This window comes from Caretta caretta, chromosome 13, assembly GCF_965140235.1.
Source record: "Caretta caretta isolate rCarCar2 chromosome 13, rCarCar1.hap1, whole genome shotgun sequence".
In the NCBI taxonomy this organism is placed as follows: domain Eukaryota; kingdom Metazoa; phylum Chordata; order Testudines; family Cheloniidae; genus Caretta; species Caretta caretta.
Genome location: NC_134218.1, coordinates 31,418,767 through 31,431,303, shown reverse-complemented (window position 1 = coordinate 31,431,303; position 12,537 = coordinate 31,418,767). Strand labels below are relative to the sequence as shown.

The window sequence follows — 12,537 nt, the reverse complement described above, 5'->3', positions numbered from 1 at the left end:
CCTCTCATGTAGCCCCTATACGCTGATGGGAGAGAGCTCTCCTGTTGGCATAATTAAACCACCCCAAACGAGCGGCGGTCGCTATGACTGGCGCTTTTGTTGGTGAAACTTATGTCGGTGGGGGTAGGGGGTGTTTTTTCAGACCCTGACTGACAAAAGTGCTAGTGTAGACAAAGCCTTGGAGAGGGACAGACTCTGCTCTCCCTTATGCTGGTGTGAATCTGGAGTGACTGCACTGGACTGCAGATTTACACTGGTGTATCTGAAAGCTGAATTTGGTCCATATTTTGTGGAATACCCTCTGAATGAGGGGCTAAGCGGCATTTATAATTAACTGCATTGTGCAGGAAGACCGGCGAGCTGGTGGAGGTTGTACCCCTGATACTGATGAGTAAGGCTACGTTTTAGTCATGGGTATTTTTAGTAAAAGTCATGGACAGATCATGGGCAAAAAACAAAAAGTCACAGCCCAGTGACCTGTCTGTTGACTTTTACTAAAAATACTTGTGACTAAATCTTACCTGCTGGGAGGGGAGTGCTCCTGAGGACTGCTGCTCCTGGTGGGGGGCGGGCAGCCTGGGGCCCCCTGCCGCTGCTGGGGGGATGGCCAGGCCCCACCACTGCTCAGGCCAGGGGGCAGCCCAGGCCTCCGATACCACAGCCAGTCCAGGCGGGGGGCGGTCCGGGACCCCGGGGCTCCGCAGCCGCTGATCCGGGTGGCGACGGCCTGGGGTCCCACTGCCACTCCGGGCGGGGTTCAGCCAGGGCCGCCGCCGATGGTGGTCCAGGCGGGGGTGGCCCGGATCCACACCCTCTACCACTGGTCCCGGACCACTGTTCCAGGGCAACGCTGGGGACCAGCTGCCTGGGGCTGTCAGAGCAGCGGCCGGTGTGGCTGGCTCTGAGGTGCTGGGCTGGCCCTGGGGTCAGCCGCACCTGCCACTGCAAAATTCATGGAGGTCATGGAAAGTCACGGAAGCCATGACCTCCGTGAATGATTCGCAGCCTTACTGATTAGTAATACTGGTAAGTCGTCATGCTTAAATTCCAGGAAGGTTTGCAGCCATATTGCTATCAGCAGGCAGGATAAGGGTTGTGCCATTCCCAGGAGTTGCTGGGCCTGTGCAGTAAACACTTCTCAAGCAGTCACAGGCAAATGGGTGTTTCTTTAATTAATTTCCAGTGCCAAGATGGTTGTAATCTATGGAGAGAAGTAGGACTCAAGTCCTTCCATCATGCGGCACAGCTGCTGTCAGGCCTTCTCCCAGTGATTCTAGCTTGTATGTGATTAAACAAATGGCTGCATGCAGCGGTGATGTAGCTGTGTCAGTCCAGGGTATTAGCGAGACAAGGTTGGGGAGGTGATAGGATTCTGTTGGTGAGAGCCAAGCTTTCGAGCTACACATTGGTCTTCCTCAGGCCTGGCAAAGGTACTCCTAGCGTCACAGCAAAATGCAAGTTTTAACAGAAGTAGTTAGCACATCTTGTAAGGAATATTCTGTCTTGAAAGAATACAAGCTACTGTAGCTGGCGTATGTCAGTTCTAGACACAGTCTAATCAGGGGTTCTCTGACTGTTACAGCCTTGAGAGACAAGGTGGGTGAGGTAACCATGGACCCACACGGGGACAGCTGCATTGCGCACAGCCTTGACAAGACAAAGGCTTTTGTCAGCAGTCCCCAGTGTGTGATAAGCAGAGCCTCACCCCACAATGCCTAGAAAGGCATGCCTCCGAGCAAAGCTGCACCTCCGGTCGCTGGCCCCATCCGTCAGACAGATATAATCAGAGCCCCATCCAAAATTATGAAGTGCTAACGATGAAGGTATTTATAGGCACTTCTTCAGTGCTCAAGAGCAACGCTTCTGCCTAGTCATAACTAACACACACGAATCGCTCGAATCATTTCTCCCATGGGATGTTCTGCTGGCAAAGAAACTGAGGCCGTGACTTGTCCAAGGCACAGGGCCAGTGTCAGGCCAGCGTTCGGAGTTCCTGTCTCCCAGTCCTGTGCTCTGCTCACAAGACTACACTCCTCCCAAAGGTCTCTGATTTAGATGGGTTTAGTTTTCTAAGGTACAGAGCACACTTGACTGGATCAGACTGACGTGGGGAAGAGTAGAAGCTTTGAGAACGAAGTACAATAGAGTGGGCTGGTGGAGGTGTAATGGGGAGGCTGCCCAGCCCCCCTAAGGACAGCACCCGGTGATAACAGCCTGTACGCCGAGATTAAAGGAAAGTGCTGCTGCTGGAGCCCCAGAGCCAAATCCAGAGAGGCACCAAGCAGCTGCTGCGCCCACTGGAGTCAGTGGGCCTGACTTGACTGGGCTCCTTACTATGGCAAGTTCCCCCTGACTCAGTACTTTAGATGCTGAGCCAGGCTCTCAGAAGAGGGAACGGCTGGTGCTCGATCCCTGTAGGACTGACCTTGCATTGGGTTAGGGAAAATTTGCATTCTGTCGAACATATCAAGTATGCCACACGTGTGCAGTGGGATATCCTTGGCCCACGGCTTGTGTAGAAATTCTTCCCAGCAGAATCCCTGCATGGGCTGCAGAAACTGGTGTTCACAGCCTTAGCTTTTGCCTATTGCCCTCTGCCATGTACACACACCCTGAAGAACACAGGTGCACCATGGTGCTAGCCTGTGATGTTCAGTGGGGACAGATCCCAGGATCTCAAATTCCAAGTGCAGTCAAAAATGTCATGTGGATTTGTTTCAGGGTGTAAAGGATATTCCCCTGCACTCACCTAACGCAAACATGGCGGCAGGAAGCTTACTCAGACCTTCCCAATGGTTCTCCTGTGGGCTGAGACAAAGCATTCGACTAATAGAATCATAGGAATGAAAGGGACCTCGAGAGGTCATCTAGTCCAGTCCCCTGCTCTCAAGGCAGGACTAAGTATTATCTAGACCACCCCTGACAGGTGTTTGTCTAACCTGCTCTTAAAAATCTCCAATGATGGAGATTCCACAACCTCCCTGGGCAATTTATTCCAGTGCTTAACCACCCAGATAGGAAACTTTTCCTTATGTCCAACCTAAACCACCCTTGCTTTAATTTGAGCCCATTGCTTCTTGTCCTATCCTCAGAGGTTAAGAAAAACAATTTACCTTCCTCTCCTTGTAACAATCTTTTATGTACTTAAAAACTGTTATCATGTCCTCTCTCAATCCTCTCTTTTCCAGACTAAACAAACCAAATTTTTTTAGTCTTCCCTCATAGGTCATGTTTTCTAGACCTTTAATCATTTTTGTTGGAGCTTTCAGTCCTAGAGGAGAATTTTCTGGATGAGTGAGGGTAGAGAGTCTAACGGAATGGGAATTGCAACCTTAGCTCAATCATTTGCTCTCCATAAGCACGCTCCTAGATGGAGCATTGAATATTAGTGCTTCCTCCCATGGGTGTAGCAGCTCTGAGCTTCCCCTTGGCCAGAAATTCAGGGGCAGAAATAAACCAGGGGGCTTTGTAAACTGGCTCGGGCAGGATTTTCTTCCTCTCATTTCCCAGACTCGGGTGCTGCAGGGGCCAGTGGGATCACTAGGTCAGTCTTGCTAAGTGCTGTTGGGGCGGTGTTTGGCGGAGGAGAGGACAGCTGATCTGTAAGCAAGACAAGCTTGTGGAAGGAGATTTGACATTCTGGAGCCTCCCTCTGGTATCCTTGCTGTTCAGTGGATCCCAGTGATGGTCTCTCTGAGCCCTAGCCCAGGCCCCTCTGGAACTGGTTGATACCAGAGTCATGGACACAAAGTTCTTAGAGGCTCTTGCACTTTAAATAGATTTTATTCTCCTCTTCCCCATCTCCCCAGCCATGGCCTCCAGCTCTCCTAGCATCCGTTCCCTGACCAGTTGAGGCCAGCCTGCCCCCTCGTGCAGCCCCAGAGCACGTTGCTTTCGCTGATGTCTGTGGGCAGTTTTGGTGTCTTGCTGTCCTTAGCTGTCCATGCTGGGTCACTGCCTGCATGCTGTAAGGTGAAGGAGGCGGAGCGCGTTCGGTCTGCTTTGAGGTCACTCACTTAACCGTGCTTTGGATTTTCAGTTGCCCAGCGCATTAAGGAACTTCTGGATCTGAAAAACAAGAAGAACTCCAAATCCAGGAAAAAGAGGAAGCAAAACACCGAGGAAGAAGGTAAAGAGAGGCAGAATGTGAAGACTACACATGCATGGTCTGTCAGCCTCTGCAGTTAAACCTCAGACACAGCAGATTAGTTGCTGTGGGAACTATTTGGTAATAGAACCTGTAACACGGTGTTGTTCAGTCTAGGAATATGAATGTGTTCAGACTAGCCCCACCTATTAAGGTTGCCTAACAATTCTCATTGTAAGACTCTGTTTTCAGTTACTTATAACTTTACCAAACGTTAACCTTTCGGTCTGAAATTTTACATGCCTGGTGTCTGCCTCAGGCTGAATTTTTTGGAAAATTTCATCCAAAGAGGTTTTCTCATTTCTAAGAAAGAGTCTAGGGACCTTCTCTTTGGATAGCTCTAGCACAGAGGTGGGCAAACTATGGCCCGTGGGCCACATGCGGCCTGCGGGACCATCCTGCCCGGCCCCTGAGCTCCCGGCCGAGGAGGTTCGCTTCACCCCCTACCCCGCTGTCCCCTGTCCCCTGCAGTTATGCTGCCATGTGGGCAGCGCAGCTTGCGCCCGCCCACCTCCCAGGCTTCCCAATAAGCCTGTCCTGCCGCTCTGAGCGGCCTGGTAAGGGGGCGGAAGGAGAGGATGGTTGGATAAGGGGCAGGGGGACCCGGGGGTCAGTCAGGGGACGGGGCAGTTGGATGGGGCGGAGGTTTGGGGAGGAGGGTGGTCAGGAGACAGAGAGTGGGGGGGGGGGGTTGGATAGGGGGTGGGGTCCCGGGGGGTTGGGGGTCCCGGTTAGCGGGGGACAGGGAGCAGGGAGAGTTAGATAGGGGGTGGGGTCCTGGGGGGGGCAGTTAGGGGCGGGGGGTCCCGGGAGGGGGTGGTCAGGGGACAAGGAGCAGGGGGAGTTGGATAGGTCAGGGGTTCTGAGGGGGGCAGTCAGGGAGCGGGAAGTGGGAGGGGCGGATGGGGGCAGGGGCCAGGCTGTTTGGGGGATACAGCCTTCCCTACCTGCCCCTCCATACCGTTTCGCAGCCCCAATGTGGCCCTCAGGCCAAAAGGTTTGCCCCCCCTGCTCTAGCACCACCATGCTTTGGAGTAGGGACTTGAAAGTTGCCAGGGGATTGGCCTTTGTGCCAGGAATGTGTCTTTTGCCATCTTTGTGAAAATTTGCCCACATTTAGCTAAGTTATAAGCCATTGAAAAAAATCTCAATTCGTGCACGATCAATAGGGACGTCTTAGATTTTAGTAGTGACATTCCCGAAAGATTCCATCATCTCTGGGCCCAGGGCTGTACAGGACTTTCACCGCAATGGCAGCTCTGGGCATCTGCCGGCTGTGTAAGGGGTGGGTCCCGTCACTGGAACTGAGAGCAGGGAGCCTGTGACCTTTTGCTGGGCCCAGGCAGCATGGAGAAGGCAGCTGCTTGTTTCGAATGCAGAGGGGATAAGCGCTGAACCTGCAGGGGAGTAGACTGGGACAAGGAGCCTTGGGGTGCGGTGGTGAGTGGGAAACTGGGTCCAGCAGCTGAGGTGCAGAGTGTGAAGGAGACTGGGACTGGGCTGAGAAGCCAGAGGAATGGAGACTGGGACCAGCTAGATGAGGACAATGAAGAAAACATTGAGAGCTGGTGAACCGGAACCCCTGGGAAATGTTTGTGCCTACTGCCAGGAAGGAGTAGAGAAGGGCCAAGACACTACTGTGCTGTGGAGATCCTTGTACAGTTCCGGAGTTGGGAGCAGCATTGGTGAAACCCAAACTGTGCAGCCCAGAAATATTCCATAAACGGCAACCTCCATTGCATGTCACTCAGAGGTGAACTGTTTATGTGCATCATGCTAATCAGCTTGGTTCAGCTTTGATTTACAGTCACCCTTGGCTAATAGTTGCTTGTTTTCCATCCTCTGGTTGGTTGCGAGCTGCATTGTATAGAGGAGGGGGATTTTTCAGACACTCTGCAAATGCATTTGGGTCCAGGGATCTTTCAAGTGAGAAGGATTGTGCAGTTTCTGCTTAATCTCAGCTGGTCAGACTGGCCTGCCAATTGCAGACTAGCTAGTAACATGCTGGGGCTGACTCTGCTCTAACTGCCCAGGGCAGAGGCCCATGCTGTTCTGAGCCCTGCCTCCTGCCCCTCCCCATTCCAGAGCTTACAGTAAATATAGTGTAGGTCCCCTCCCTCATGCCCCCACAGCTGCCAGCCTTCCCACACCGTTCCCTGGGGCAGTGTGTGTGTTGGGGGGTGGGAGGGAGCAGCCTGGGGCGTTCCAGAAGTTGTCAAAGCCTCAGAGTTCCACTGAGCAGCTAAAGCTCATGGATACCCCGTGTCCCCATTATCTGCAGCTCTCTTCCAGTGGCCTTGGGCCTTTGGGGGGGTCTTCTGCACACACTGTCCAGAGGGGGTGTGGGGCCATGCGGTGTTTCCCCCATACATTTGTTCAGGCTTCTCCTATGTTTCCCTGTCTTGTGGCAGTTGAGGAGATTGGGGTTCCCCCCTGGAGTGTCCCCTGGCCATTTCCAAGAAACCAGTCTGCTTCCAAAACTTTGTTTATCTGGTTACAACCCATCCTTTGCCAGCCACTCTGGGCTCACTACAGCTGTCTGCCTGCTACCTGCACAATAATCCCATGATGGGAATGAATTACTCTCCTACTGGGTGTGTCCTCTGGCCTCAGCTGGCCAAGATCATGGGTAAAAAGACCCAGGAGTGTTGGAAGATAAGTGACTGCATGAGTTACAAACCAGCCATTCCCTCCCTGCTGCTCACTGCATCCCAAGGCCAATCACCAGCGTTGCTAACCCCAGCTATTCAGAAACCACGGGTCAGGGACCAAAATAGCATGAGGTTTGAAAAGTAGGAGATTGGAGTTCTTTTTCTTGGCCCTTTTGTGTGGGTGCCTTGAGGAGTCATGTTTTTCTGCCAGGCTGGATTGATTTAAATCCCCAAGTGGAAAGCCTCAATTGAAATCATCTGTTTTAACTAAAAAAAACAACGAGGAGTCTTTGAGGCACCTTAGAGACTAACAAACGTTTTTGGGCATAAGCTTTCATGGGCTAAAACCCACTTCATCAGATCCGATGAAGTGGGATTTAGCCCATGAAAGCTTATGCCCAAATACATTTGTTAGTCTCTAAGGTGCCACAAGGATTCGTCCTTGTTTTTGCTCATACAGACTAACACAGCTGCCACTCTGAAGTGTGTTTTAACCAACTTTTTCATTTGTACTTCAGTTATTTTCTAAAGAAAGGTGCATTCTCATTAGCTGATATGACCATTAAACTTGTTGATTTACAGCTAAATAGAGCCTTTACGCTAGATTTTGTACAATTTTTTGCTTCCTAGGAGGGTACAGTATAACTACATACATTTATTTAAGCAATTATATAGCTTAATATTTTCAGATTTTTATTAATTATAAATTTTAGTGTGTGAGAAAATGGTGACTGATATATTGCTTATTTACTGGATAATTCACTTTTGGCTCATGATTTGTGTCCAGCTGCATTAGGATGGTGTTTCACATTTACAACAAATGATTTATTACAGTTGTAGTCAGTGAATTAAACTGATTATTTCAGGTCAACCTAGGAATAGTTTCAAGTAAGGCCTGGTCTACACTACAAAGTGAGGGAGACCTAGCTGTGCATGTGTCTGTACCTGAATTTGTCTCCCACCGATGTTAGCACCCCATTACGATGACGCAGTAACACAACCTCCCTGAATGGCATTGAGCCATGGTCGACGCACTGTAGTCAACGCAGTGCAAGCGTAGACACTGCACTACCTATGTCAACCCTAACAGTCCTCCAGCAGCTTCCCACAATGCCTGACACTGACCGCTCTGGTTACATTGTGAACTCCACTGCCCAGGGTCACACAGGCTGGAATCCTCCCCACTCCCTGAAAACCCCACAAATATTTGAAATGCCTTTTCCTGATTTCCCACCTTGATGAGCACACCTAGCAGCTCTTCACTGTTGTGTGCAGCTGCCCATGCCTCTGATATGTTCCACGCATGCACTGGCCCGCAGCAGACAGGAGATATGGGATCTCTTGGGCCTGTGGGGAGAAGAGACCGTGCAGGCACAGCTATGGAGCAGCTGTAGAAATGTGGACATCTACAGGCAGATTGCTCGGGGGACGCAGGAGAAGGGATACGACAGAGACCGGCAGCAGTGAAAACCAAGGAACTGCAGCAGGCATACCAGAAGGCCAGGGAAGCCAACAATGAATCCAGTGCTGGGCCACAGAGTTACTCAATAAAATTCTATTCTTTGGAAAATAATTCACATTTATTAGTTCACAACATCCGCTCCGGAGTGCCTGGTGATCCTGAAAGCAACCATTACTTGTTATTGAACATTCTGACTCAATGTCTAGGATCAGTGACAAACACAGTGTTATAAATGTACAGCAAGCACCACAACGTTAATAGGTGCACTGACAGTTTTATATTCGTAGATGTTCACCAAGCACCACCCAGTTCCTAACAGGCCCCAAAACAGCAGGGCCAAGTAGAACACAGTACACCACAACATGTTACTGTGACTCACCGTTCAAGTGCTCTTTCAAGAGCACCTTCGCTCGTATAGCTCCACACTGAGCTTTTCTAATAGCCCTTGTGTCTGGCTGTTCCAACTCAGCAGACAGCTGCTCCATATCCACCCTTTGCCGAACAGATACTATGAAGGATACAGCAGGCAGATGTAACCATTGGGATGTTTTTTTTCAAAAATCCAATCTTGTGAGTAAACAACGCCAGCAACCCTTCTATCTACCAACAGAATATTCGGCTGCCCTGCTGCACTTGCTGAGCTGGTAGTTGAATCTTTCGTTGGTGCTGTTGAGATGGCTGGCTTCATTAGCTAGGAGTAGATTAGGCTGTGGGAATAGGAGTGGGTAGGCTGGGTCCCCCAGGATCACTACTGGCATTTCAAAAAAAGAAAAGGAGTACTAGTGGCACCTTAGAGATTAACCAATGTCACCAGTGGTAATCCACCAGTCGGAAAAGAGAGTCCATGCTTGTAGATTACTGAACAATTCTGTGTTCTTAAAGATGAAAGTGTTATGCACCTTCCCGGACCAGCGAACTTTGATGTCAGTGAAGCGTCACTGGTGTTTGTATAACCATAGAAAAATAGTCCTCTCTGTTGATATACTCTGGTGCCAAAATAGGGATGTGTTTGCCATCTATCACTCCATGACAGTTCAAGAACCCCATTGCTGCAGATCCATCCACTATGTACTGCACGCTGCTGAGAGTCAGAGTCCTGTGTAGCAGGAGATGATTAACAACTCTGTACACTTGTATGACAATGGCCCCCACAGTGAATTTTCCAACTCCAAAATGATTTCCTACTGACTGGTAGCAATCCAGCATTGCAAGTTTTCACAGTGCGATTGCCCCTTGCTTTTTCACTGTCAGTGCAGCTCTCCTTCTGGTGTCCATGTGGTGGAAGGTGAGAGCGAGTTCAGAACATGGATCAAGAAATGTGGCCTTTCGCATCTGAAAGTTCTGCAGCCATTGCTCATCATCCCAAACCTGCATTACAATGCAATCCCAGCAGTCAGTGCTCATTTCTTGAGCCAAGAAGTGGCACCCTACCATCTGCAGCTGCTCTGTGAACACCGCCAACAATCCTGAGTTGGTTTTCATTATGTTCCACAACAAGGAATGGGCACGTTCCCTCCCTGATTCGATTCTTCTTTCAGTTCTGCAAATATTGGAGGCTTGTGCTTCCCATGCTCACGACAATAGTAAAAAGAAAAGGAGTACTTGTGGCACCTTAGAGACTAACAAATTTATTTGAGCATAAGCTTTCGTGAGCTACAGCTCACTTCATCGGATGCAGTGCAGGTTCCATGCTGCTATCAGAGATGGCGGACAGCAAGGAAGGTCATGTTGGTCCTGCTTTGAGCAGGAGGTTGGACTAGATGATCTCCTGAGGTCCCTTCCAACCCTGATATTCTATGATTCTATGTGAGTTTGTGGGATCTTTAAAGAAGGCATGAAAATTATGGGATATGGATGACATGTGATGGAGACAGCTGCATGCTGGGAACTTGACCCCTTTCTCCAAGTCACCCCTGCACGACTTTTTCCTGCCCTGCCATGCATTGGCAGATCTTCCCAAGAGAGCGCTTTGGATGGTGATGAGCTGCACGCTGGGATATGTACCCATGGTGCACCACACTGTGCATCAATACAAGCACTCCTGGTGACCACATGCAAGGAGCCAAGTATGTACGCATACAAACGACCTACTCACTGCGGCAGCTTGATGCTGACGTAACTTGTGTTGGCCCAAATTTGTAGTGGAGACATGGCCTAAGTGAAAGTGATGGGAGCTTAAATCCTTACTTATCTAAGTCTCTTGAAAATGAGACAACAGTCTCCTAAGTTTCCTAGGCTGTCCTTCAAACTTTGAAAACTAGTAGATCTCATCCCCTCCCTCTTCCTTTTTATTCACAGACTGGACGAGAAAGACCAGCTTTCCTGCTTTTTCAACTCCCAGGCAATTTCTCAACTTTGAATTAGTCCAAATGAAGAAAATATTCTTTCTAATAAGTACCAGAGGCAGCACTCTGAAGAACTTTGTCCCTTCTTCCCACAGTCTCCTGCTTTGACACCAGTGTTGCTCCTTTCTGGTTTCTCCTTCTGCTCCTTCTACCTTGTTACTCAACTCCCCCGCCACACCCAACCCCCCAGCAAAACAAGAGAACTAACAACAATCCAAGACTTTATCTGCTCAAGTAACCCACATGCCTCTTGCACAGCGTATTTTATGTGGTATGGGGCAGAGGAGGCGGCCATTGAGAAATGAATGGGTTTCTGTGTGTTTGTCTCTCTGTCTGTGTACACCTGCAAGGAGAACAGGGTAAGTTCACTTACTTCAAGTGCCCAGAACCATCCAGAAGCAAGGGCTCGCAATTACTGGGTAGATCAGTGTTTTTCCATGAGCTGGAGAGTAAGTTTCCGTGGTGGGTGGAGTCAGAAATATTCATAATCAGAGAACTGAGCCAATCAGAGCTCAGGGAGGGAGAAGCTGTAAAATAGGAGCGTGAGACCACTCAGGTGGGCTCCATGGATGATCCTGATGAGGTACATGATGGTGCCTCCTGGAGTCAGAGGCTGAGTCCCACCACCTGAGATGACGTAGCACAGCCCCGGGTCCCCCTTAGTACAGCACGTGACCTATTGTGCCATATTTATAAACCTTGACCTCCAAAGTTCGATATTTTTCCCTTGAGTCTTTCTTTATTTAGAAAAGTAGCCTTTAACTCACCATTTTTGATTAGAGGCCATGGATTCAGCATATATTATTTATTACATTGTTCTAAGAGATTATAATAAGTTTAGGCCTTAACACATTTTGTATTAAATTCAGATTTCATTTTAAACAGGTTTATTTTTAAAAAGAACAAATTATTATAATTTGAACAACAAAATCAAAACAAATCTGATTTCAATAAAAAATAGGTTTGTGGTTTTTTTTGTCAAAAGCTCGTTGATTTTTATCTGCCCTGTTTCCAGCTTTTTTCCCCAGTGATGAGATCTGGAAGTGTTGGTGGTGTTTGAATGCAAGTGGAGAGTTCCTTATGCTCACATGATTCTAGAGAGTGGAGGATATAAATATTGAGAGATTCACACGGACATTTTCAAAGTTGGCAACACTTAAGCCCTTCCCTGGGTATAAATTGCAGTGAGACTGCCCCTTCAATGGGTACCTTTGTGTACACTCAGGAACGTGGCTTTGGAGTAGGGATGTCACCATGGGACTGGCCCCTTTAAGAGGGAGTGTGAGCATATATCCAATTCCCTGCTGCCCACCTGGGCCTTATAGAGGGTAAGACAGCAGCAGCAGAAGGACTGCTACCCATGGACCTCTCTCCGCCCAGGGAGGTAAGGGACAGAATTATGAGAGCTGCTGGAAGCGTTCCTGAAGGAAGTAGTTGGGAGCCCAGAAACACAGGCCCCAGAAGGAGATCTGTACAATCCGCTGAACTGAGGGCAGAGACTGCAGGCCAGGGGACTTTATTTCAAGTTTATCTCGACTTAATAAAGTAGAATCCCAGCAGGGGAATTTCTTCTTATACCTTTGGACTGTATGGGATTCGTAAGGGGCACTGAGAGAAGGGAAATTGAGACAAGGGGCTGCAGAGTCACATGTAGCCGGCAAGGGATTCTACAGGGTATGTACATTCTTTTACAAGGGGTCAGGAGTGCTTTGCAGATAGGCAGGGGCATGCTAGAGGCACTTGATATTTTCCCTTTCTTCTTTAAGTGGAAACAAAGCACATGAGAAATCAGTTTGGGAAAGGAGTAACTTCAACTTTTTGTAAAATTCCAAGAGAGGAGAGAGTTGCTTGGCTTTGTTAGAGAAACGTAATTAGCATTGCATCTCTGCTATTGATTTTTTCATTAGTTACAAATGAGACACCTTGAAGTAC

General features: G+C 49.0%; 1 protein-coding gene across 2 annotated transcripts in view; it reads left to right on the top strand.

The window, feature by feature from the left end:
• LOC125622593 (rho GTPase-activating protein 39-like) overlaps positions 1 to 12,537 on the top strand; it is a 122,276-nt gene that overhangs the window by 92,268 nt on the left and 17,471 nt on the right. For both annotated transcript variants that reach the window (XM_048820708.2, XM_048820709.2), the window contains one exon: positions 4,040 to 4,129. In XM_048820708.2, coding sequence (XP_048676665.1) covers positions 4,040 to 4,129 — 90 coding nt within the window. The remainder of the gene's footprint in view (positions 1 to 4,039; positions 4,130 to 12,537) is intronic.